The 26,396-nt window shown below is 42.8% G+C and overlaps 1 protein-coding gene across 1 annotated transcript in view; it reads left to right on the forward strand.

The window, feature by feature from the left end:
* Positions 1-9,009, forward strand: part of LOC124775891 (facilitated trehalose transporter Tret1-like) — a 349,558-nt gene extending 340,549 nt beyond the window's left edge. The window contains exon 10 of the mRNA XM_047250726.1: positions 7,801-9,009. Within this exon, the coding sequence (XP_047106682.1) occupies positions 7,801-8,683 (883 nt within the window). The 3' untranslated portion in view covers positions 8,684-9,009. The remainder of the gene's footprint in view (positions 1-7,800) is intronic.
* Positions 9,010-26,396: the final 17,387 nt, after the last annotated feature.

A 26,396-nucleotide genomic window follows, 5' to 3' on the forward strand; every position in this document is an offset into this window, starting at 1 on the left:
AGTTCTGCTGGCTATACAAATCTGTGCACAGGGATTAGCAATGTCATCGAGTGGTGACGTATACATGCGATCCTTGACGTAACCCCACAAAAAGAACCCTAATGGCGTGACATCAGGAGAGAGAAGTGGCCATGCAATCGGACCATAACGATCCATTTATGTCACAGGAAATGTCATTAAGCCCATTCCGCACGTTCAAATTAAAATGTGGGGGTGCGCCATTATGCTGCAAGATGGACAACTGCAGCTCTTCGATCTGTGGTAGGAGGAACTGTTCGAACATGTCCAGTTTAACATTTCACATTAGGGTTTCTCACCGAAACAAAGTGGACCTATCATAGTATCCTACATTGGACAACACAAAACGTTAAGCTTCGGGCTGTTACGGAAACGCTCAGGTGTGTGTTGTGGAGCCCCAAATCCTCGTGTTGTAGCGATTCACATGTCCAGAAATGTGGAACGTTGCTTCATGCGAAATCGGTCACTTTTATGTAATTGTCGGCATCTGTGGAAGCCAGTGGTGAAGCACGCGAATGCATACCCCAGAGGACGATCGTTTGGCTCCAATGCTTGCACCATTTGCGCTTTGTACGCAAAAAGGCCCTGACGGATGTAACACTTTACGGACACTTGATCTTGCTTCCAGCAAATCGCGTGGTGCACGATGAATTGATTTTTGGCGGCAGGATTGAAATGTAGCTTGCACTCTGCCAACATGTGCTTTCAGAAAGAAGGGAGTCTACTGCGAGGATGATCTTTGACACTGTCCGTATCTCTGACGTTTTTCAACCACAACAATATACTTTTTTTTTAAATTGTCCCCTGTCGTACTCTAGTACACAATTCCGAAGCACTGTTGTCACAGATTTCGATTCTGCGTACCATACGACACCGTGCATTTTTTCCTGGTGTGTCGCCAATTTGATACACATCAAGTCAAAATTATAACAAAAGACAAAATAAAAAACTTCGGGAGCTACTAAAAGTTTTTCTGTCTCTAATAGTTTACAAGTTACGATTTTTTGAAATGAGACCAACACCTTATGGACACAGAGTACACGAGTTAAGGAGGAGACGTACATAATAACCTAGGTGCTTCCGAAATAATACACACATCAAAAAAGTTTTGCATCACCTCGGTTCCGAGAGTTCCGAAACCTGTATAGAAAATTGGAACAGAGATCAAACATAAACATCATTTATGCTCTTTTTATTGTTTATAAAAACCATACATTGCATGTTGTACCACCATACAGCGAGACCTTCAGAGGTGGTGGTCCAGACTGCTGTACACACCGGTACCTCTAATACCCAGTAGCACGTCCTCTTGCATTGATGCATGCCTCTATTCGTTGTGGCATACTATCCACAAGTTCATCAAGGCACTGTTGGTCCAGATTGTGCCATGCCTCAACGGCGATTCGGCTTAGATCCCTCAGAGTGGTTGGTGGAACACGTCGTCCATAAAAAGCCCTTTCAGTCTATCCCAGGCATGTTCGATACGATTCATGTCTGGAGAACATGCTGGCCACTCTAGTCGAGCGATGTCATTATCCTGAAGGAATGCATTCACAAGATGTGCACGATGAGGACGCGAATTTTGTCCATGAAGACAAATGCCTCGCCAATATGCTGCCGATATGGTGCACCATCTGTCGGAGGATGGCATTCGCGTATCTCACAGCCGTTACGGCGCCTTCCCTGACCACCAGCGACGTACGTCGGCGCCACATAAAGCCACCAAAAAAAAGCACGGAACCTCCACCTTGCTGCAACTCACTGGACAGTGTGTCTAAGGCGTTCAGCCTGATCGGGTTGCCTCCAAACAAGTCTCCGACGATTGTGTGGTTGAATTCATATGCGACACTCATCGGTGAAGAGCACGTGATGTCAATCCTGAGCGGTCCATTCAGCCTGTTGTTGGGCCCCTCTGTACCGCCCTGCATGCTGTCGTGGTTGCAAAGATGGACCTCGGCATGGACGTAGGGGCTGAAGTTGTGCATCACGCAGCTTATTGTGCACAGTTTGAGACGTAACACGACGTCGTGTGGCTGCACGAAAAGCATTATTCAAGATGGTGGCGTTGCTGTCAGTGTTCCTCCGAGCCACACATAATTCGTAGGTAGCGGTCATCCACTGTAATAGTAGCGCTTGGGATGCCTGAATGGGGCATGTCGTCGACAGTTCCTGGCTCTATATCTCCTCCATGCCCGAACATCATCGCTTTGGTTCACTCCGAGATGCCTGGACACTTCCCTTGTTGAGAGCCCTTCCTGGGACAAGGTAACAAAGCGGATGTCATCGAACCACGGTATTGACCGTCTAGGCATGGTTGAACTACAGACAACACGAACCGTGTACCTCCTTCCTGGTGGAATGACTGTAACTGATCGGCTTTCGGAACCTCCTCCGTCTAATAGGCGATGCTCATGCATGGTTTTTTATATCTTTGGGCGGGTTTAGTGACATCTCTGAACAATCAAACGGACTGTGCCTGAGATAGAATATCCACAGTCAACGTCTGTCTTCAGGAGTTCTGGGAACCGGGTTAATGCAAAACTTTTTTTGATGTGTGTATGTTCAGCAGTGGCCTAATGATGAGACCCTGAGCGCATCGAAACCGACGGCGATTAATAAAGAACATTAAACACAGGTATTTGTGAAGTAGGCACAATAAAAAAGAGAGTAACTAATTCGTTAATCTCCGTAACAAATGTATTTCATTTGACGCCCTCAAGCTCTTCCAGCAATACGAAATGTGGGAAATCAGAGTGAAGTGTTATTTACGGATTATGCGGTTAGTACACAGAAATTGTCATAAACACAGCATCGTACACCTGTGGACGATATATGCTTTTTTTCTTTCAGTTTTCATATTAAGATGACAGTTTTTCATACGTTTGTATAAGGGTGCAGTAGTAGTGCAACTAAGGTGTGAAAGCCGGTGCCAGTGCCTACGGCGCCATTTGCCTTGAGGGAACGGTTTTGTGATAGGCAAAGAAAATCAGGAAGGGGAAGAGGAAGGGTGAAACCAAAGGATTGGAGACTGCTAAAATTAGGAAACGAATTTAGGAGGAGATTTTCATTGAGCTGTGTTTAGCAATAGTTCACTAAAATCTACAGAGACATTTGTTTCTTGAAACTTCCTGGCAGATTAAAACTGTGTGCCCGACCGAGACTCGAACTCGGGACCTTTGCCTTTCGCGGGCAAAGGTCCCGAGTTCGAGTCTCGGTCGGGCACACAGTTTTAATCTGCCAGGAAGTTTCATATCAGCGCACACTCCGCTGCAGAGTGAAAATCTCATTCTGGAAACATTTGTTTCTTGTTTGCAGGTAACAGATGGACCCAGAGTAGTTATATCAAGTGAGCCAGAGTAACGAAAGTATAAAGAATATGATGAGCATAAAGTCTTCCCCAAATACAAAAATTTTAATTTTAAGAAATTGTTAGATGCAGCTATGCGGTTTGTTGTAAATTGTAGCTTAACTCGAAGCTTTTTATGTATAGGATAAAAATCTTCTGTTTTCGAGCAGCATCAATTCCGATAAAATCCTCGAGCTTTCGATGGCTAGCTCCGCCATCATCGTCAGGAGTACAACTACTGACTGATGGATTTTATGGACACATTTCCACATGTAAGATTAGTAAAAAACAGTCTTTATCACACAGACATTTATTAAAAATATGATTCATTTCGGCCTCTAGTAGTAGATCATCTTCAGGTAATGCATCATCCGGCTGACGATGATGACAATTTTGAGTCTGAGGTCAGCACAGTTCCAAGCATCATCATCAGCCGGATGTTGCATTATCTGAAGGTGGCGTACCACTAGAGGCCGAAACCAGTCATATCTTTAATAAATGTCTGTGTGATCAAGACTATGTTTTACTAATTTTACGCTGTTCCCAATAATGTTATCTAAAATTATGAATTTCCACATGTGATCGGTTTGTTGAACGTAAAACGTCTAGGTGATAAATTCTATGTCTTTGCCAACATCTTTCACGTCGCTACATCTACAGTATCTCGTATTCGTGCTACGAGACTTTGCGCAATAGGAAATGGTGAAATTCAAATGGCTCTGAACACCATGGGACTTAACATCTGAAGTCATCAGTCCCCTAGAACTTATAACTACTTACACATAACTAACCTAAGGACATCACACACATCCATGCCCGAGGCAGGATTCGAACCTGCTACCGTAGCGGTCGCTCGGTTCCAGACTGAAGCGCCTAGAACCGCTCGGCCACCCCGGCCGGCGGAAATGGTGAAGTGAGAACTTTATCGTCTAAGTAACTCGATAGAAATGGGGGTCGAGAATGGTTTAGTTCGGTGTACGGAGTCTGTTCGGAAAGAGCTGGCGAACAAATAGCCCCGGTGTGGCGGTACGTGATCTTGTTGTAACATCACGCATTGTTGAAACTCCTGTACCTGAGAAGCAATATAATGTTCCAGCATGTCCTGGTAAACTGTTGCCATAATGATAGGGAAATCTCGACCATAGGTACGTCGGAACGGTCGGTGAACTATTATAGGCGACAGTGTTTCATGAAATCACGGAACACATTACTCTTTCTCCTGCGTAGATGCCACTGTGACAGCAGCACTGTAACAAAAGACAGAGAGAAAAGAGACCAGATGTTGTCAGAGTACATGTAGAAGTGTTTCCATAAAAACACTATGGCATAGCGGTATCTAGCATATGTAAATTGAAGGGGGATGACTGCTGTCAGCTGCAATGAGACGTTATTCGGAACCAGGGCGACGAGCGAAAATGTGTACCGGACTGGGATTCGGTCCGAAGCTCTCCTGATTACTAGGCAGGTGCGGTAACCACTGTGCGCCATCCGGGACACAGCCTGATAGGAACTACATGGACTACCGCGTAACGCCTCACGGCCGACCTAAACTCCCACCGAGCTCCACCTATCCGCAGTCCCTGCCCATTATACTCCGTTCGCTGCTTAGAGATTCCCATAGGAAGTCGGACTTCTTCGCACTGAAGAAAGTAGATCAACTGTGCAACCAGGATTACCAATTATTCTTGTTCTTTCGAAGGAACAGACACCATGCATTCAAATAAGTATCTAGTATAATTGCTTGGAAATATACTTCTGAAGCCGGCCGAGGTGGCCGAGCGGTTCTAGGCGCTTCAGTCTGGAACCGCGCGACCGCTACGGTCGCAGGTTCGAATCCTGCCTCGGGCATGGATGTGTGTGACGTCCTTAGGTTAGTTAGGTTTAAGAAGTTCTAAGTCTAGGAGATTGATGACCTCAGAAGTTAAGTCCCGTAGTGCTCTGAGCCATTTGAACCATTTGAACCAAACTTCTGTAAACACGGAAAGACTTCATGGTAAGCATGTATTTTGCGTTGGTTGGTTTGGTTCAAATGGCTCTGAGCACTACGGGACTTAACTTCTGAGGTCATCAATCTCCTAGACTTAGAACTACTTAAACCTAACTAACCTAAGAACATCACACACACCCATGACCGAGGCAGGATTCAAACATGCGACAGTAGCGGTCGCGCGGTTCCAGACTATAGCGCCTAGAATCGCTCGGCCACCACAGCCGGTGGTAGAACAAGAATAGAGAGAAATAAAGAAATCGAAAAGTGTACCGTTTACTTCGTTGGAAGTCGACTTGAATAAGCTAAGCAACGATGAGGGTTAAACATTGTGCTAAGGACTTCGACGCCGTGCACACACACAATATTGTCATCATAAGGTTTTAACAAAAAATGGGGATCGTTTCCTGCGGACTGTCCCCATTTAGAAAAATCGCACTGTATATAACTTCTCATATTGTTTATGACATACACTACTGGCCATTAAAATTGCTACACCAAGAAGAAATGCAGATGATAACGGGTATTCATTGGACAAATATATTAGACTAGAACTGACATGTGATTACACTTTCACGCAATTTGGGTGCATATATCCTGAGAAATCAGTACCCTTGAACAACCACCTCTGACCATACTAACGGCCTTGATACGCCTGGGCATTGAGTCAAACAGATTTTGGATGGCGTGTACACGAACAGCTGCCCATGCAGCTTTAACACGATACCACAGTTCATCAAGAGTAGTGACTGGCGTATTGTGACGAGCCAGTTGCTCGACCACCATTGACCAGACGTTTTCAATTGGTGAGAGATCTGGAGAATGTGCTGGCCAGGGCACCAGTCGAACATCTTCTGTATCCACAAAGGCCCGTACAGGACCTGCAGTGTGCGGTCGTGCATTATCCTGCTGAAATGTAGGGTTTGGCAGGGACCGAATGAAGGGTATGGCCACGGGTCGTGACACATCTGAAATGTAACGTCCACTGTTCAAAGTGCCGTCAATGCGAACAAGAAGTGACGGAGACGTGCAACCAATGGCAAAAATGTTCAAATGTGTGTGAAATCGTATGGCACTTAACTGCTAAGGTCATCAGTCACTAAGCTTACACACTACTTAACCTAAATTATCCTAAGGATAAACACACACACCCATGCCCGAGAGAGGACTCGAATCCCAGCCGCACAGTCTATGACTGCAGCGCCTGAGACCGCTCGACTAATCCCACGCGGCGTAACCAGTGGCACCCCATACCATCACGCCTCGTGGTACCCCAGTATGGCGATAACGAATACACGCTTCCATTGTGCCCCCCAAACACGGATGCGACCATCATGATGCTGTAAACAGAACCTGGATTCATCCGAAAAAATGACGTTTTGCCATTCGTGCACCTAGGTTCGTCGTTGAGTACACCATCGCAGGCGCTCCTGTCTGTGATGCAGCGTCAAGGGCAACCGCAGCGATGGTCTCCGAGCTGATAGTCCATGCTGCTGCAAACGTCGTCGAACTGTTCGTGCAGATGTATGTTGTCTTGCAAACGTCCCCATCTGTTGACTCAGGGATCGAGACGTGGCTGCACGATCCGTTACAGCCATGCAGATAAGATGCCTGTCATCTCGACTGCTAGTGATACGAGGCCGTTGCGATCCAGCACGGCGTTCCGTATTACTCTCCTGAGCCCACTGATTCCATATTCTGCTAACAGTCATTGGATATCTACCAACACGAGCAGCATTGTCGCGATACGATAAACCGCAATCGCGATAGGCTACAATCCGACCTTTATGAAAGTCGGAAACGTGATGGTACGCAATTCTCCTCCTTACACGAGACATCACAAGAACGTTTCACCAGGCAACGCCGGTCAACTGCCGTTTGTGTATGAGAAATCAGTTGGAAACTTTCCTCATGTCAGCACGTTGTAGGTGTCGCCACCGGCGCCAATCTTGTGTGAATGCTCTGAAAAGCTAATCATCTGCATATCACAGCATCTTCTTCCGCCGGTCGGGGTGGCCGAGCGTTTCTAGGCGCTTCAGTCTGGAACCGCGTGACCGCTACGGTCGCAGGTTCGAATCCTGCCTCGGGCATGGATGTGTGTGATGTCCTTAGGTTAGTTAGGTTTAAGTAGTTCTAAGTTCTAGGGGACTGATGACCTTAGATGTTAAGTCCCATAGTGCTCAGAGCCATCTTCTTCCTGTCGGTTAAATTTCGCGTCTGTAGCACGTCATCTTCGTGGTTTAGCAATTTTAATGGCCGGTAGTGTATTTATGCTGATGGTTTACACCGAAACGCATTAAATGTGTAGTTTATGAAAATAAAAAGCGCTGAAGACAGAGAATTATATTAGTTGGTAATTTAAAGGAGTAAGAACTAGTTTCTCTGTGCCATTCTAGTATCGTCAACAGCAACATAACCGGCCGTAACATCCTTGTCTCATATGTTGCAGAACCCGAGGGCTGGCGGCGGGGGTGGCCGCGGCGCTGTCGTACGTGTGGGCCTTCACATCCACCAAGACGTACCTGGACATGGAGGAGCAGCTGACTCTGTACGGCGCCTTCTACCTGTACGCCGCCATCAGCGCCGTCGGGTTCGTGTTCGTCTACTTCCTGATGGCGGAGACTGAGGGCCGCAGCCTGCAGGACATCGAGCGCCACTACGCGGGCCCCGCGGAGGACGCCTGCGGCGGCTCGTCGCAGCCGCCGCCGGCCCTCAAGAAGCCGCGCACTTCCGCCACTTCCGAGACTGGCAGCACCGGCGCAGACGGGTGCGGCTCCCGTCCGACCAGGTGCGAAGATACGCCGCAAGATGGCTCTCACGCGAGTGACGCCCCAAACTCGCAAACAGATGTCGCCATCGGCAAAACCACCATCTCTGACGACGACGAGAAAACCGCTGCCAAGAAACGAGACAGTTGCCAGCCTGCGGCTCCCATTCGTGCCGAATTAGTCTCCGGCAATCCCGAAGGCGAGTGTCGGCCCAAGCCAAACGTCGACGGAGACACGATTTATGCTCCAAATTCGGGAGATGAACCAAACGGCGTTGTCGGCCGCCCAGTTGACCAGACGTCGAGTAATGAAAGTTCTCACTCTCCGAACGACAGCTCTCCATCGCAAAACGACAGTACCTCGGAAAAGTTGCAGTGCTCACCAACAGACGAATCCGCTTCGAGCGACAGAAACGACCACAAAGAAGACGACGCATCAAAAAACTCAAAGGGTGTTTTGTGCGACAGGGATATCCAGGCGAGCAACCAGTGTAATGGACATCACAAACCAGCCACAGTTTCTGAAACAGACGCTGAAAATGTGGTGAGTTCTGCAAAGATGTGAAGACTGGAAACAAATATTATGGACGACAATGACCATCTTATATTCTTAAGTACAAAGAAGACTCATGGTGTGTGTAAGTGCAGGAGAGAGCACTTGTGTCTCGAGTTCAAGTATTATACGTGCAAACTAAATTGACACTCGGCGCATTGGATGATGGGAGTGACTGTAAACGGGATATGCGGAGGCTCCCATCAGCTGCCACGCCTAGTGTCAACTTAGTCTGCGAGTATTTTAGATGCATGTGTGACGTGTAGTCTAGTCGACATCTGATTGATATGTACATAAATTATATGTTGAACAATAAATATTGTGGTTAATTTAAAATATTTACGTGTGAAATGTTCTGCATAAAATGCGATCTTTTATATTTGTTTTTAAAATGACTTCATAACTTCCTGCACAACATAGTCTAATGAAAAAGGGACACATGGACGTACACAACTTGGAGACAGCTGCACACCCCCCCCCCCCCATTCCTCCATAAAACTTATCTTCAGAACGTTATTCTAATTCAGCTCTGCCACACAGACAGACGTACCAATTCAGTATCAATTAGTAGGAAGGCAGAACATTTAGCGCATACTGCCACACTTCCCTTCCCCCTAAAACTGAAATCCTCGTTACAGCCGTGGACCATACCAGTAATACAAGTCCTGTGATTTATACACTGTCTGCCTGAAGGTTACGGAAAGGCACTTTGGCAGGTGTCGGTAATATGCCTGCCGAAGTCTGTGCCTCTTGATTCCTTTAGCTTCATGTTGACTTCATTTTAGCTTCTTCCCCAACTAAACCCCGAACAGTTTCACACACTGTGTTTTTCTTGTTGTGTGTGTTCAGTGATATCTATTCCAGTGACAGGAATTTTTTTTTTTTGCTTCTTCAGACCTGTGTAATATGAGTCACTGTGAGATTAAAACTTAAATACTTGGTTGTGAAAAGGCTACAGACCTGTTTATCTAACAACTGAACTGCCTACAACCCATGATTAGCATATTTATATCAATCACCCAACATTACAGTCAAAGTCATTGGAAAGTTGTGCATCCGAGTAAAATTCATAAGCAGTTAACTTGGTCAACACACTGAAGAGGACACAATAAGACAAAAGAAAAATATCAACTATGAAAGGCTCACAACAGATGAGATCTGAAATCTAGAGAAGTTATCTGTGACAGAGAGGTCCAGCAAAAGAACAAAAGACTCAAGATAGAACTAAGAAGACACAAAAATAGGAGAGACAAACTGCATAGAAGGAGCAGAAGCCAGGAAGGATAAAACATGTTAAGGTACAAAATGAAAGGATATTAGAATCAGGATGAAGTTTGTTTCTTTTTCATATTTGTTTTCTGTTGCTGGAAGGCAAAAATGCGAACACGAACATATGGGAGGAGACAGTATGCGCAAATTGTTTACAAAGCCGACTAGAGGAGCAATGTAATTAATAAAACATCCATGATAATTCCCATTTTCCCAACAAAGATACCTGAATGTCGTAGAATTAATTTTGAACATATCAGACTGACTAGCAGATGTTCGCACACAGTCACAGCAGATCGGGTACAAAATATTCGAATCACGACACGACTTCTGCATAATTATAAGTATGCGATAACCCTTATCACTGCTGTACATCACATTTATTTCCTTTGAAATATGATACTAGAGCCACTTCCTGATGTACTCCCAAACACACACCTCCTATGTATGGTCAGTGGAAGCAGCTACTCTATTTGCTCGCCCTGCTGTGCACATACTTACGAGTTAGTTCACAATAACACTAGCGGAGGATGCTGGGAGAAGCAACCTCTGCAACCCTCCTTCTATACCTCTTCGTCTCTCCAGTTACTTCCTGCCAGACAAAGCTACAAGTGGCGACAACTTTTTGGTATTGATACTTGGTAAGTTCCTGTTGAAATACAAGCTCTCTCTCTCTCTCTCTCTCTCTCTCTCTCTCTCTCTCTCTCTCTCTCTCTCTCTCTCTCTCTCTGTCTCTCTCTCTCTCCCCAAAAGGTTACTTCCTGACAAGCAAATGTCTGTTTGTGCTGCTGGAAGTCGAACTAACCCCTCTTTTGTCCTGAACAAACTAGCAGGCACATGGTAAATTCCCATTCCTCCCCAAAATTCTGGGCTTTGGATATATTGAAATAGCCCATTTGTGCTACCCCCTCAGTCAAATTGGATGACTAATTAAATAAATCGATACCCACTGGGTGGGGCAGTTTTTCCTTGCTTCCTGTTGGCAGGTTCTAGGACTGGTATAAATGGCGGAAAATTCTGGAGCTATCCAGGATTCAGTCCTGCAACTACTCAGTTTCCAAGCCACACTCTTCCACCTTCACAATTTTTCTTGTCTCCAATTTGTGGATACTGGCACTGTCAGGTCATTTGCCTGGAAATCCATTATGTTGGAGGTAGATGAAAATGATAGTGAGATTCTCAAATTTGACCTCAACTTCACTATGTCCCTAAACAGTTTGCAGGAGACATGGCAAGGGTATGACTGGAATACCACTATCGAAAACAAAAAACTGATCAGTTGGGAATTTGATGTAGCAATTGGAAGTGGTGCTATATAAAAGGATAGTTGTCATTTCAAATTTCGATGGGAATTGTTACTGTCATGGTTACGTAATTCCTGACCACATATAGGTATACTCAGTGTATTTTTTAAAGAATTATAGAATTCCCAAGTTGATTCTCTCTGTACACCAAAAATAAGAAGGGGAAAGGGTCTACTGAATATTGAATGTTCTCAAACATCTACAGAAAAATTGGAGAATACTCGTAACATTTGCTATTCATCTGCCCAGAGGGTGACACTGTTAGGTCAACTGCATCTGACCAGTTCGGGAGGCTCAGCAGCAGCTTGCACCTTAAGCCACAGATGTCCATTCTTCACCCACGCCCACTTTCAACATACACCCAGATACCAAGTGATGTCCTAGGACAGCCTCATATTTATCAGTTTAATTCACACACGCGCGCGCAAGCTCGCACGCGCTCACACACGCACACACACACACACACACACACACACACACACACACACAGTCTCTTGATTCTCCTCAGTTCTAGGAAATTATTTATCCTCCACAGTTTTAGGAAATTATTCAACATGTAGGTCTTCCAGCCTATCAGATTTGAGAACAGACCACAGGTATTTTAAATCACCACTCCCCAAAAGTGCTGCATCCCACCAACACTCTCTCAAACAAGTGCTGTAAAGCTCAGGTATTCAGATACTATGTGATAATCAACAGTGCTCCCACAGATGAAAGGGTTGGTCACCAATATGGGTTGGTGCACTCTAATAAACATTGTGGGATGCAGTACCTTCCGGAAGCACTGATTGAAAATACCTGCATTTTGTTCTCAAATCCAATTGGCTGAAAGACCTAAATTTTAAGTAGTTTCCTAGAACTGAGAAGAATCTGGAGATCTACCCAGTGTGTGTGTTTGACACACCAATTTTTTTTCAGATGCTATCTGCATATAAATGATAATTACGCTACTTGTCTGAAATGCATATTTGTTGGGGTGTAGAGTTACTGTGGTCAGTGTTCAAACATGTGCAAAGAAATTATGTGGGTGGGACTATATCCGTTCATGAGGGTGGTATAGATTTGACATGGAAAATTGCGATTTCAATTTGTCGATATCCACAAGGGGCATGAAGGATTTTACATGGAAAACAATGTCCAAACATAAGGAGGATATAGATTTACATAGGAATTTTGTATTTGCAGAGCCACAGTCGTCATGAGGAGGCATTTCCAATACTATGCTCATTGTTGAATGTCACCAGATTGATGCTGCAGTCGTAATAAACGGTTCAAATGGCTGTAAGCACTATGGGACTTAACTTCTGAGGTCATCAGTCCCCTAGATCTTAGAACTACTTAAACCTAACCAACCTAAGGACATCACACACATCCATGCCCGAGGCAGGATTCGAACCTGCGACTGTAGCAGCAGCACAGTTCCGGACTGAAGCAGTCGTAATATTTAATTGTAATTAAACTGGCGGGGACTACTCAAGAGGATGTCGTTATCAGGAGAAAGAAAACTGGCGTTCTACGGATCGGAGCGTGGAATGTCAGATCCCTTAATCGGGCAGGTAGGTTAGAAAATTTAAAAAGGGAAATGGATAGGTTGAAATTAGATATAGTGGGAATTAGTGAAGTTCGGTGGCAGGAGGAACAAGACTTCTGGTCAGGTGACTACAGGGTTATAAACACAAAATCAAATAGGGGTAATGCAGGAGTAGGTTTAATAATGAATAGGAAAATAGGAATGCGGGTAAGCTACTACAAACAGCATAGTGAACGCATTATTGTGGCCAAGATAGATACGAAGCCCACACCTACTACAGTAGTACAAGTTTATATGCCAACTAGCTCTGCAGATGACGAAGAAATTGAAGAAATGTATGATGAAATAAAAGAAATTATTCAGATTGTGAAGGGAGACGAAAATTTAATAGTCATGGGTGACTGGAATTCGAGTATAGGAAAAGGGAGAGAAGGAAACATAGTAGGTGAATATGGACTGGGGGACAGAAATGAAAGAGGAAGCCGCCTTGTAGAATTTTGCACAGAGCACAACATAATCATAACTAACACTTGGTTTAAGAATCATGAAAGAAGGTTGTATACATGGAAGAACCCTGGAGATACTAAAAGGTATCAGATAGATTATATAATGGTAAGACAGAGATTTAGGAACCAGGTTTTAAATTGTAAGACATTTCCAGGGGCAGATGTGGACTCTGACCACAATCTATTGGTTATGACCTGTAGATTAAAACTGAAGAAACTGCAAAAAGGTGGGAATTTAAGGAGATGGGACCTGGATAAACTAAAAGAACCAGAGGTTGTACAGAGATTCAGGGAGAGCATAAGGGAGCAACTGACAGGAATGGGGGAAATAAATACAGTAGAAGAAGAATGGGTAGCTTTGAGGGATGAAGTAGTGAAGGCAGCAGAGGATCAAGTAGGTAAAAAGACGAGGGCTAGTAGAAATCCTTGGGTAACAGAAGAAATATTGAATTTAATTGATGAAAGGAGAAAATATAAAAATGCAGTAACTGAAACAGGCAAAAAGGAATACAAACGTCTCAAAAATGAAATCGACAGGAAGTGCAAAATGGCTAAGCAGAGATGGCTAGAGGACAAATGTAAGGATGTAGAGGCATATCTCACTAGGGGTAAGATAGATACCGCCTACAGGAAAATTAAAGAGACCTTTGGAGATAAGAGAACGACTTGTATGAATATCAAGAGCTCAGATGGAAACCCAGTTCTAAGCAAAGAAGGGAAAGCAGAAAGGTGGAAGGAGTATATAGAGGGTCTATACAAGGGCGATGTACTTGAGGACAATATTATGGAAATGGAAGAGGATGTAGATGAAGATGAAATGGGAGATATGATACTGCGTGAAGAGTTTGACAGAGCACTGAAAGACCTGAGTCGAAACAAGGCCCCCGGAGTAGACAACATTCCATTGGAACTACTGACGGCCGTGGGAGAGCCAGTCCTGACAAAACTCTACCATCTGGTGAGCAAGATGTATGAAACAGGCGAAATACCCTCAGATTTTAAGAAGAATATAATAATTCCAATCCCAAAGAAAGCAGGTGTTGACAGATGTGAAAATTATCGAACTATCAGCTTAATAAGTCACAGCTGCAAAATACTAACACGAATTCTGTACAGACGAATGGAAAAAGTAGTAGAAGCCAACCTCGGGGAAGATCAGTTTGGATTCCGTAGAAACACTGGAACACGTGAGGCAATACTGACCTTACGACTTATCTTAGAAGAAAGATTAAGGAAAGGCAAACCTACGTTTCTAGCATTTGTAGACTTAGAGAAAGCTTTTGACAATGTTGACTGGAATTCTCTCTTTCAAATTCTAAAGGTGGCAGGGGTAAAATACAGGGAGCGAAAGGCTATTTACAATTTGTACAGAAACCAGATGGCAGTTATAAGAGCCGAGGGACATGAAAGGGAAGCAGTGGTCGGGAAGGGAGTAAGACAAGGTTGTAGCCTCTCCCCGATGTTGTTCAATCTGTATATTGAGCAAGCAGTAAAGGAAACAAAAGAAAAATTAGGAGTAGGTATTAAAATTCATGGAGAAGAAATAAAAACTTTGAGGTTCGCCGATGACATTGTAATTCTGTCAGAGACAGCAAAGGACTTGGAAGAGCAGTTGAATGGAATGGACAGTGTCTTGAAAGGAGGATATAAGATGAACATCAACAAAAGCAAAACAAGGATAATGGAATGTAGTCTAATTAAGTCGGGTGATGCTGAGGGAATTAGATTAGGAAATGAGGCACTTAAAGTAGTAAAGGAGTTTTGCTATTTGGGGAGCAAAATAACTGATGATGGTCGAAGTAGAGAGGATATAAAATGTAGGCTGGCAATGGCAAGGAAAGCGTTTCTGAAGAAGAGAAATTTGTTAACATCCAGTATTGATTTAAGTGTCAGGAAGTCGTTTCTGAAAGTATTCGTATGGAGTGTAGCCATGTATGGAAGTGAAACATGGACGATAAATAGTTTGGACAAGAAGAGAATAGAAGCTTTCGAAATGTGGTGCTATAGAAGAATGCTGAAGATTAGATGGGTAGATCACATAACTAATGAGGAAGTATTGAATAGGATTGGGGAGAAGAGAAGTTTGTGGCACAACTTGACCAGAAGAAGGGATCGGTTGGTAGGACATGTTCTGAGGCATCAAGGGATCACCAATTTAGTATTGGAGGGCAGCGTGGAGGGTAAAAATCGTAGAGGGAGACCAAGAGATGAATACACTAAGCAGATTCAGAAGGATGTAGGTTGCAGTAGGTACTGGGAGATGAAAAAGCTTGCACAGGATAGAGTAGCATGGAGAGCTGCATCAAACCAGTCTCAGGACTGAAGACCACAACAACAACAACAATTAAACTGGTATGTATAAGACTGATTTCCTAGGACAACATGACTTGGTGTCCGAGCATGTGGTGGAGGTTGGCAATGGTTGGAATGAATGGAAATTTGTGGCTTTAGGTGCAAGCTGCTGCAGAGCCCCCTGAATTGATCAGGTGGGGTATGAGGATGCAGTTGACTTAACCATGTCTCAGTATGTGTTGGGCAGACTTCATAATCGTATGTGTTGCGAGTATTCTCCAACTTCTACGTGGATATTTGAGAAGATTCAGTATGACAAGAGTTTGCACTGGATGATTATTTCCCCATATAAATTGATTGGCTGACAGCTGGGTGGTCGTCGTGGCAGTCTCTGTACCTTTGAGCATCCAGGAGAAGAGTGTGCAGCTGCCAGCATGGCCAGTGCACGGCAGTGGAGCATGGGGGCCTACGGAAATTTTTGCAGTCTTCAACATCTAGCAGTGATAGCTGGTATGGAATGCATTGTGGATTGTATGTGTGTGTTTACAACGCACCCTATCGATGTATTGATGGCTGCTGTGTGTGGTGTTGAGTGTTTCTCAATACATCCCAGTGGACTTTCTCCTGCAGAGGAAAGGTGGAGTAGTATTTGTTTCAATAAAGATGGATTTGTTTTTGTTACTAATCTGTCATGTGATATATTCTTTCCCCTCCTCCTTATTCCTGGTGTAGCAGAGAGAATCAACTTGGGAATGCTGCAGTGCTTTAAAAAAGACCTATCAAAGCTGTGGGTGGTAGTGAATTACACAACCTTGACGGTATAAATTAATTGAAATTTAAAATTACAACTATCGTTTTATATAAATAAAGAATATGCTTCAGTATATTGTTATTCCCGTTGATTTGGTTTTGTACCATGAGATCCTTCCTCTCCATTACAGATTGAGTCTTTTTCCCACGAATTTCCAGGTGCGGGACGGGAGAGGAGGGGAAGGGAGGGATGGGGAAGGGAGGAGATGGCTGGGGGATTTTCCACAGGTGGAGGAGTTAATTAATTGACCATTTAATTAATTAGTCAATTACTTTGATGTCAAAAGTGTGCTTGTATCAGCGAGGGGAAGGGGGAAGGTTTGGGGTTTCCCAAAGGTGTGGGGAAAGAGGAGGGGTAGGGGTAGGGGTGGGTGGTTCCTCAGGACTGATTATCACCAGAGCGTCATAAAGCAACCTTCAGGGGGTCCTAAACTCTTAACAGAACAACAGGTTAAGAGGAAGGGGGGTTTAATTGATCAATTTAATTAATTAGCATATCAGTTTTGGATCACAAGTGCACCAGAATCGGCTTTGTCCTGCTACTCAAATTGCGATGGCGAATATTTATTTGACTAGCTGAGAAGTATTCTCTTCATCTAACCTATCTTTCCCATTAGTTTTCTGAATTGTGTGTAGCATCTAACTTATTCAAAGTATGTTGTTATAAACTAATTTGTGTGTTTTGAATTCAGGTGTGATGTTGAATAAATTTTGCGACTGTGCCACGAACTAACACGTCACATGTAGTAGTATGTGTGAGAACATGATTCTACTAAATTCAGTATGAAGTGTTGGAATGGTTGATTTCGCCGTTTCCGTTGTATCACGCTCTCTTGTGCACGAAATGGGGGGAAAGTTGAAAACTGAGAAATACAATCATAGAACTGAGCGTAGCATTAAAATTGATCATTTCGTTATTGATTGTCAGATGACGAAAACAGAAAAACAGAGAAAGTGGTCGATATATCCAATAATTGTAAATGGTTCTCGCAAAGGAAACTTTATACAAGGGCTGGAACTTAAATAGTGGCAACTATTTATTCACAACCGATACAAAAAAATGGCTCTGAGCACTATGGGACTTAACTTCTGAGGTCGTCAGCCCCCAAAACTTAGAACTACTTAAACCTAACTAACCTAAGGACATCACACACACCCATGCCCGAGGCAGGATTCGAACCTGCGACCATAGCGGTTGCGCGGTTCCAGACTATAGCGCCTACAACCGCTCGGCCACTCCGGCCAGCCAACTGATACAAAAGAGTTATATGTTTGCATCTGTTACTGTCCTTCAAAGTAGTCACTAGCGTTGTGTAGAACCCATTGCAGGCGATGTGGAAGGCGTAGTATACCGTTAGCAGAGCCTGTTCTGCTGATGGTGCGAATGGAGCGGTCTAAAGTCATGGTGATTCTCATGTATGACTGTGATGGTGTTATCCTAACGCATTACATTCCTTCACACCGGACAGTCAATGCACAGTATTACTGTTCGTTTTTGGAGCATCACCTCCGACCAGCTTTGCGAAAGAAGCGGCAACACTTTCTGCGCAAATCACCCATATTTTGCACGACCATGCGCGGGCGCATACAGCGCAAGCTGTGGCTGCTCTGTTCGGTCGATGGGACTGGGAAGTACTGTACCATCCACCATACTCCCTGGATTTAAGTCCTTGTGACTTTGATTTGATTCCAAAGATGAAGGAACCACTTCGTGGCATTCGATTCAGAGCTGTTCCAGAGATTCGACAGGCAGTAGACCGCTCCATTGGCACCATCAACAGAACAGGCACAGCCAACGGTGTATTACGCCTTCCACATCATTGGCAACGGGTTCTCCACAACGTTGGTGTATACTGAGAAGGACAATAACAGGTGCAAACATGTAACTATGTTGTATCGGTTGTGAACAAATAGTTACCACTATTTAAGTTCCAGCCCTCGTAAATAAATCAGCCATCGCACAATGTCAGTGAGTTTTTTAAATTCCATAACATATATCTCTTTAACACTAACCGCTGTAGTGGATGCTAGTTATTGTTGCACGTACATCGATGTTGTTGCGTTTGGAAGGGATTGTGATCCAAACGTACTGAAACGTTACATAGGGCAGAAAATCTATTCAGGCTTCCTCAATTTATCACAACTACTTTAAAGTGAATTCCAACCAACTTTTTATGTCTTCATAGTTAGTGAAGCTTTCACCTTGTCAAAATGTAATACAGTCTTATCCATGGAAAATTTGAACATCCGAAAAAAGGAGCTTCAATTATCGATTCAGCAGAACCCGAAGATTTAGCGAAATTCGCACTTCTTTCACTGTCCTCTTGACATTTAAGTTGAGTTTGCGAATTCCGTAACCAAAACATGTTGATTGGAACACTACTATGTCAGGTACCGGGATGAATTCGAGTTTAAAGACACACTACTGTGGTCTTTCAAAAGTGTACCACCTCGTGCAAGTTGGGGAATGAATGCACGAGAAATTTCACTGCATATTTTGCTTCAAGTCATGGGTCACTTCAGGGGCAAAATGACTGGATACTGATGTTGGAACTGAATTACTTTCCATACAAAATGAAATGTAACTAACAATTTGAGAACTGTTTATAATGTTTTCAGTATGCACCTAATTACTTGTCAAATATGTTTCCTAATACTCTTTTATTGTCTAGTGAACTGAGTAGCATTAATATGCTTGTAACAGTTTAAGAATACAAATAAAACATACTACAAATGCTGCCCTATTCCATTTCTTTCTTCTGCTACCATATTTCCCCATCAATCCCCATGAATCTTATTTCTTGTAACGATTTTGATAAACAATGTCATCGAAACATTTATGCGTTTCAACCGTCCTTATCAGCACTTCACTGTCAATAAACTTCATTGTGAGTGTCGGGCTACCCACACGTACTAAAGTAACTGTAGAGCAACTCACAACAATCGTGGCCACCAGTAGCCACTGGACAAAATACTTCGTTATTTGATGCACGTTTAGCTTCTACCGCTTCCCAAGCAGTACTACCTTGAAAACGCGCCTGTCCTTCAACAATATGCGTTAATTTCCGTTCCGTGTAGCCAAGTCATATGCCACAAGACGGAGTTCATATTTCCTGTATTATTTATCACACAAAAGTTGCATTAAAATGCCTGTGTAGCCTTAGCCTTAATGTTTATGACTTAAAAATTCCTGAACTGCGTCGCAGAGTGATATAATTTTGCAGGTACTTTCAGTGGTATATGTACCGTAGGTGTGTTGCAAATAGTAAACAGTAAAGAAATAACAAATTAAAGCATCATGCCTGATGCTGCCGTTTTACAGCATGAAATAGTGGAAATGTAGTAAGCTAAAACTTTCTTCTTTCATAACTTTATGGAAGGTGTCAGAGAAAAAGTTTGGAAAATATTTGAAATTATTTGTAAAGTTCGTTGAAAGTCACTAAATGCTCGTATTCTCAATTACTGAATGAATAAAGACCGGGAATTTGAGTTCTGTCACTTACGTTGCTTCAAGACACACACACTAGTTCACATTGCAATAATTGTCTTATTGTGTTAAACTTTTAACATAATGAAACTTCCTGGCAGATTAAAACTGTGTTCCCGACCGAGACTCGAACTCGGGACCTTTGCCTTTCGCAGGCAAGTGCTCTACCATCTGAGCTACCGAAGCACGACTCACGCCCGTTCCTCACAGCTTTTCTTCTGGCAGTATCTCGTCTCCTACCTTCCAAACCTTACAGAAGCTCTTCTGCAAACCTTGCAGAACCAGCACCCCTGAAAGAAAGGATACTGCGGAGACATGGCTTAGCCACAGCCTGGGGGATGTTTTCAGAATGAGATTTTCACTCTGCAGCGGAGTGTGTGCCGATATGAAACTTCCTGGCAGATTAAAACTGTGCGCCCGACCGAGACTCGAACTCGGGACCTTTGCCTTTCGCGGGCAAGTGCTCTACCATCTGAGCTACCGAAGCACCACTCACGCCCGGTCCGCACAGCTTTACTTCTGCCAGTATCTCGTCTCCTACCTTCCAAACTTTACTGGCAGAAATAAAGCTGTGAGGACCACGTGTGAGTCGTGCTTCGGTAGCTCAGATGGTAGAGCACTTGCCCGCGAAAGGCAAAGTTCCCGAGTTCGAGTCTCGATCGGGCACACAGTTTTAATCTCCCAGGAAGTTTCATATCGGCGCACACTCCGCTGCAGAGTGAAAATCTCATTCTTTTAACATAATATTAAACCTCTTAATGTGTAGCTTTCGGCAGCGTTTAAATTTTTGAATTCAATCTATAATTATGCGAAATAATGTAAATACGATTTTTGTTGTCCATGGAAGCCACTAGGTATGTAACCTACCTCGGTACCGTGCTCGGGTTCTGGAACAACAGTTATATACTGCATTGTTTGCGTTCAACCATTCCTTTCTTTTCCTCGTGTTGGCATAAAGACACAATTTCTCGTCACCAGTAACGATATAGGATAGATATGGTCAAGGTTGCTGCATAGAAGGTTGGGCCAATGTGTTCGACAGCGATCGGACGCTTCTGTGTGACTTCACTGTCGAGAAGTGTCAGCAGCGCGAGACGTTCGCATACGGCACTATTGCGCTTAAACTAACATTAATTTACGAAAAGTGAAGGGCAATATAATGAATTATGGATTCGATTGAAGCTTACCAATACAGGGACTGAATGTTAATACTTGCTAAGACTGTGAACTCTTATATTGTCTCTCTGGTAATGACAAAAGTAAAACTACAGATTTGTGGCTCCCCCTCAACCTATATTCTATTATTCAATATTTTTTGTTAGATAACAACAGTCTGGTACGCTTCAGTCCCTTTTTATATATTTTACAATTTTTAATAGTACTGGAAACGCAACAATTACAAGAGCTTTCAGTTTAGTAAACACATTTTGTGCATCACAGTCGGCAATTGTGTGTATCATCTTTTTCATGCAGGTATTAATCAGCAACCGTACGTCTAGATAGTTGAGACATTATTACACATAATGATACAGAAGCCCGGTTTAATGAACTCACATTCAAAAATTTTAAGAAGAATTTAAATACCTTAATCAGATCTGGAGGGGACTGCAGAAGCTCTCCACCTGTGTGCTGCTTTCTGCTGCTGCTGTTTGGCCCTCTGTGCCTTTGCAGATGTGTTGAAGTGCCTTATCCGGATGAAGGTTCTGGTTTTAGCGTACACTGTGATGACCTCTTGAGGAATAGTTGGAAACTTCCCAATTAAAAGTCTCGTCAGGTTTCTGATCACATTGCCGTATTTACACAGACTGCTGCCATGAAAATTTAAAAAAAGCACCTCTAACTGCTTAACAGCATCAAACCACTCATCTGAAGGGATGATTGAGCCACCACGAGACAGTTTCTCAATCCACCCAGAAATTGCATGGTCTATCGACACTTCGAGTGTCTTACCACTAGGATGACCAAGTGATTTGTCAATGGAGACGCACCTGGAGGCAATATATCCAGCGATGTAGCGGAGACCTTCTAGAGAACACTCTGAATCTTCTGTCAAAGGTGGAACAATTAAGTCATGTAGTGTAATGTCCCTCATTTGTTGGTCACCTTCTATAATTGACAACGCTTCCTCATTGCCTGGCACAAGTCCTGTAAACAGGTTGGTAGTCAATTAATTTGTATCAGTTTCTGCTGAGACTGGACAAGAACTGCGTAACTGAATGTCAGCAATACTTTTGTTCATAACTAAAATATGCAAACGGCTTTTAAATTCCACTGGTAAGGGATGATCATAGGCTCTGCCAATTGCTCTTATCTGGGAAAATAAGTTTTCAAGGCAGTCTTGGTTGAACCTTGAGGTCAATACATACTTCAAACCGTAGCCATGTTTTAAATCCGAAAAACAACCCAGCAGTGACCGAATCGAGGTGAGTAATCCATTTTGGAAAGGAAGTAAAGTTTTATGAGTTCCCACTCTCATTTTTTTACAGACAGAGTAGAATCTGCGAAGAACTTCCTCCTGCGTCTCCTTACACAATCCAAAAGCACTTGAAATTGGTCGTTTGCCGACAGGTAGGCCTACTATCAAAGGTAGGAATTATTCCAAGATTATTTATTTATCCTTCACAATTACAGCCTATTATCTGAAAAGTTAAAAATGGGCTATGTGCATCATATTTTCTTGGATAATAATAAATTTATATATTAACTATTTATGTCTGACATTTAATTTTTTAATACTTTTGCTACTAGAACACCTCAGTAAAACCCATCTACTAATACTACTGTTAACACTATAGAATCTGTTCTGGTTTCTTTTCATTTATTTTGGCACTGTCCTCTTACTACCCCAGCCTGCAGCCATTGCTGGATTCATTGGGCGCTAGGCAGCAAATCAGTAGTTTTCGATTATAACAAGCAGTTCCACTACTCACTGTTACGTCATAGAGTCCACATTTCCATGATTACTTGCACCAGCTCTTGAGGAACCACTTCACTCAATGAAATTACAATGAAATCCAGACATTTAGCTGCTGATAGGCATTGATATGTATCAATTCTTTGAGAGCTGCAAGATCACCAATGGTGTCTGCCCTTTCAGACAGGAAGTACAGATATCATCCTCTTACTTCATTCAGCGGTCACTGACTTAAGTTGTCCTCTCTGTATCTGCAGAGTATGCTGTCTAGCTGGGATGACAGTATGCTGATGGGTGATTCAATGCCTCATGAATCTTCCTAGGCCTTCCTGGATGCTGTGGCTGCAGAACCATCCAAGATTTGCCAGGTTGACTCGCTCCTCAAGGCTGCTTTGGGTTCCAACATCCTTAATGTTTGATAACCATTATCTGCCTAAACTTCATACACCAATTGCATGTACCGAGTAACTACCATTCATCTGTCTTTTGATTTTGTACAGATACATAGCATACACGCCATGATGGGTCAGGTAATGTATCAGTCCAACTCGAAGGGTTAAGAAATCTCATTTTCAATCTCTTGCTGACTTTACACAGAAATTCGTATTTTCTCCTGCCTGTGCTTGTGTCTTATACCACAGCTGTAATACGCGATCTTTCGTTAACTATTTGTATTGGTCTCAGTTCCAAGCATCCTTCACACTTCCATTTCATTGCATTTCCTTAACTAGTAAAGAGTTCCCTTTTTCCTAATTTCCAAGTTGAATGGGCATAGTCCTAGAATTACTAAGAAAGCATCATTCATGGTAGTGGAGTAGGTGTCCATTAATCTCTGTAGCACTCCTCATTGAACTATTCTCATTAATGAAGCTTTCTTTGTCAGATAAATCTATGAGTGGAAATGTTCGCACCATATCCTACTACTGATGCTAATGTAGGTTGATGGTATTCTCTGATTATTTTCAAGGAAAATTGAAATTGACTATTTGCAATGGTTATTGTTTTATTCATCATGTGTAAACTTTTTCTGCCTTCTTCCTCTCTATGATATGCAAAGTCACCATAAGATGTTCATCCAGAAACATCCCTAGATATCTTGTTACTGCATTTCTAATTGTTTCATTATTTAGCTTTATTTTAGGATTTTTTGGTTTCCTTTTAAAAAAGAAGTACATAATTTTGTAAGGTGCTGTTCGCAGCTTAACACTTCAGTATCATCTCTCAAGTTCATGGAGCACTGCATTACATTTGTCCTCTATACTCTTGTGGAGTCACCACTTACTATGAACAGCATATCATCTGCAAATGCTGTCAGTCCGCATTTCAAGGTAATTCATAAGCCCTCAGTATCTCAATGACAAACCATTCAAAATGTTTCTTGGAGACCTTGGCAGTGAATACAGTGATTTTTACAAAGGAACAACATGGCAAAGTAATGGTATAGCATTGGAGTGATTTCTAAATTTAGCTGATGAAACTGAAGTTTTCTTGATTGAGAAGAACAGAAATTTACTGAATTATTCATCCAGGTTCATTATGTTACTTCATATCAATTCTGGCTGATGTTGCTAATAATTTAAATAAGCAAATTTTAGGAAAAGATAAATTGATTTCTCAGCCTTATAGCACTATTTTTGTCTTCAGTGAAGTTCTGTTTCAAACATAACTGAAGTTGATTAACTGCCATACATCAATTCTTCTAATTACAAGAAAGTGCCTGAAAAGCTACATACATGCTGCTTACATGCTGCATGTTGGTAGCCTAACTTGATTTCAGCCCTGAAGGCTTGTTTCACTGATTTCACAAAGTAAAGTGTTTAGGTGTAATTAGTTAGTAGTACTTTTGCCATCTTGCCTGAAAACGCACCAGGATTGATGCAGCTAGAACTCATTGACTGGGAATTTAATCTGATGAAGCAAATCTATTGAATTTTTTTCATTATTTGGGTGGAAACAATTATAAGTCATTTCTATTTCCACACTCATATTCCTCTCTTTTACAACTGCCGATGGTTCTCATCACTCCAGAGACAATGTTGTTGTTGTTGTTGCTGCTGTTGTGGTCTTCAGCTGGAGACTGGTTTGATGCAGCTCTCCATGCTACTCTATCCTGTGCAAGCTTCTTCATCTCCCAGTACCTACTGCAACCTACATCCTTCTGAACGTGCTTAGTGTATTCATCTCTTGGTCTCCCTCTACAATTTTTACTCTCCACACTGCCCTCCAATACTAAATTGGTGACCCCTTGATGCCTCAGAACACGTCGTACCAACCGGTCCCTTCTTCTAGTCAAGTTGTGCCACAAACTCCTCTTCTCCCCAATCCTATTCAATACCTTCTCATTAGTTATGTGATCTACCCACCTAATCTTCAGCATTCTTCTGTAGCACCACATTTTGAAAGCTTCTATTCTCTTCTTGTCCAAACTATTTATCGTCCATGTTTCACTTCCATACATGGCTACACTCCATACAAATACTTTCAGAAACGACATCCTGACACTTAAATCTATACCTGATGTTAACAAATATCTCTTGCTCAGAAATGCTTTCCTTGCCATTGCCAGCCTACATTTTATATCCTCTCTACTTCGACCATCATCAGTTATTTTGCTCCCCAAATAGCAAAACTCCTTTACTACTTTAGGTGTCTCATCTCCTAATGTAATTCCCTCAGCATCACCTGACTTAATTCGACTACATTCCATGATCCTTGTTTTGCTTTTGTTGATGTTCATTTCATATCCTCCTTTCAAGACACTGTCCATTCCGTTCAACTGCTCTTCCAAGTCTTTTGCTGTCTCTGACAGAATTACAATGTCATCGGCGAACCTCAAAGTTTTTACTTCTTCTCCATGGATTTTAATACCTACTCCAAATTTTTCTTTTTTTCCCTTTACTGCTTGCTCAATATACAGATTGAATAACATCGGGGAGAGGCTACAACCCTGTCTCACTCCCTTCCCAACCACTCTTTCTCTTTCATGTCCCCCGACTCTTATAACTGCCATTTGGTTTCTGTACAAATTGTAAATAGCCTTTCCCTCCCTGTATTTTACCCCTGCCACCTTCAGAATTTGAAAGAGAGTATTCCAGTCAACATTGTCAAGAGCTTTCTCTAAGTCTACAAATGATAGAAACGTAGGTTTGCCTTTCCTTAATCTTTCTTCTAAGATAAGTTGTAGGGTCAGTATTGCCTCACGTTTTCCAATATTTCTACGGAATCCAAACTGATCTTCCCCGAGGTCGGCTTCTACTGGTTTTTCCATTCATCTGTAAAGAATTCGCATTAGTATTTTGCAGCTGTGACTTATTAAACTGATAGTTCGGTAATTTTCACATCTGTCAACACCTGCTTTCTTTGCGATTGGAATTATTATATTCTTCTTGAAGTCTGAGGGTATTTCGCCTGTCTCATGCATCTTGCTCACCAGTTGGTAGAGTTTTGTCGGGACTGGCTCTCCCAAGGCCGGCAGTAGTTCTAATGGAATGTTGTCTACTCCCGCGGCTTTGTTTCGATTTAGATCTTTCAGTGCTCTGTCAAACTCTTCACGCAGTATCATATCTCCCATTTCATCTTCATCTACATCCTCTTCCATTACCATAATGTTGT

The sequence above is a fragment of the Schistocerca piceifrons genome, chromosome 2 (assembly GCF_021461385.2).
Source record: "Schistocerca piceifrons isolate TAMUIC-IGC-003096 chromosome 2, iqSchPice1.1, whole genome shotgun sequence".
Taxonomy (NCBI): Eukaryota; Metazoa; Arthropoda; class Insecta; order Orthoptera; family Acrididae; genus Schistocerca; species Schistocerca piceifrons.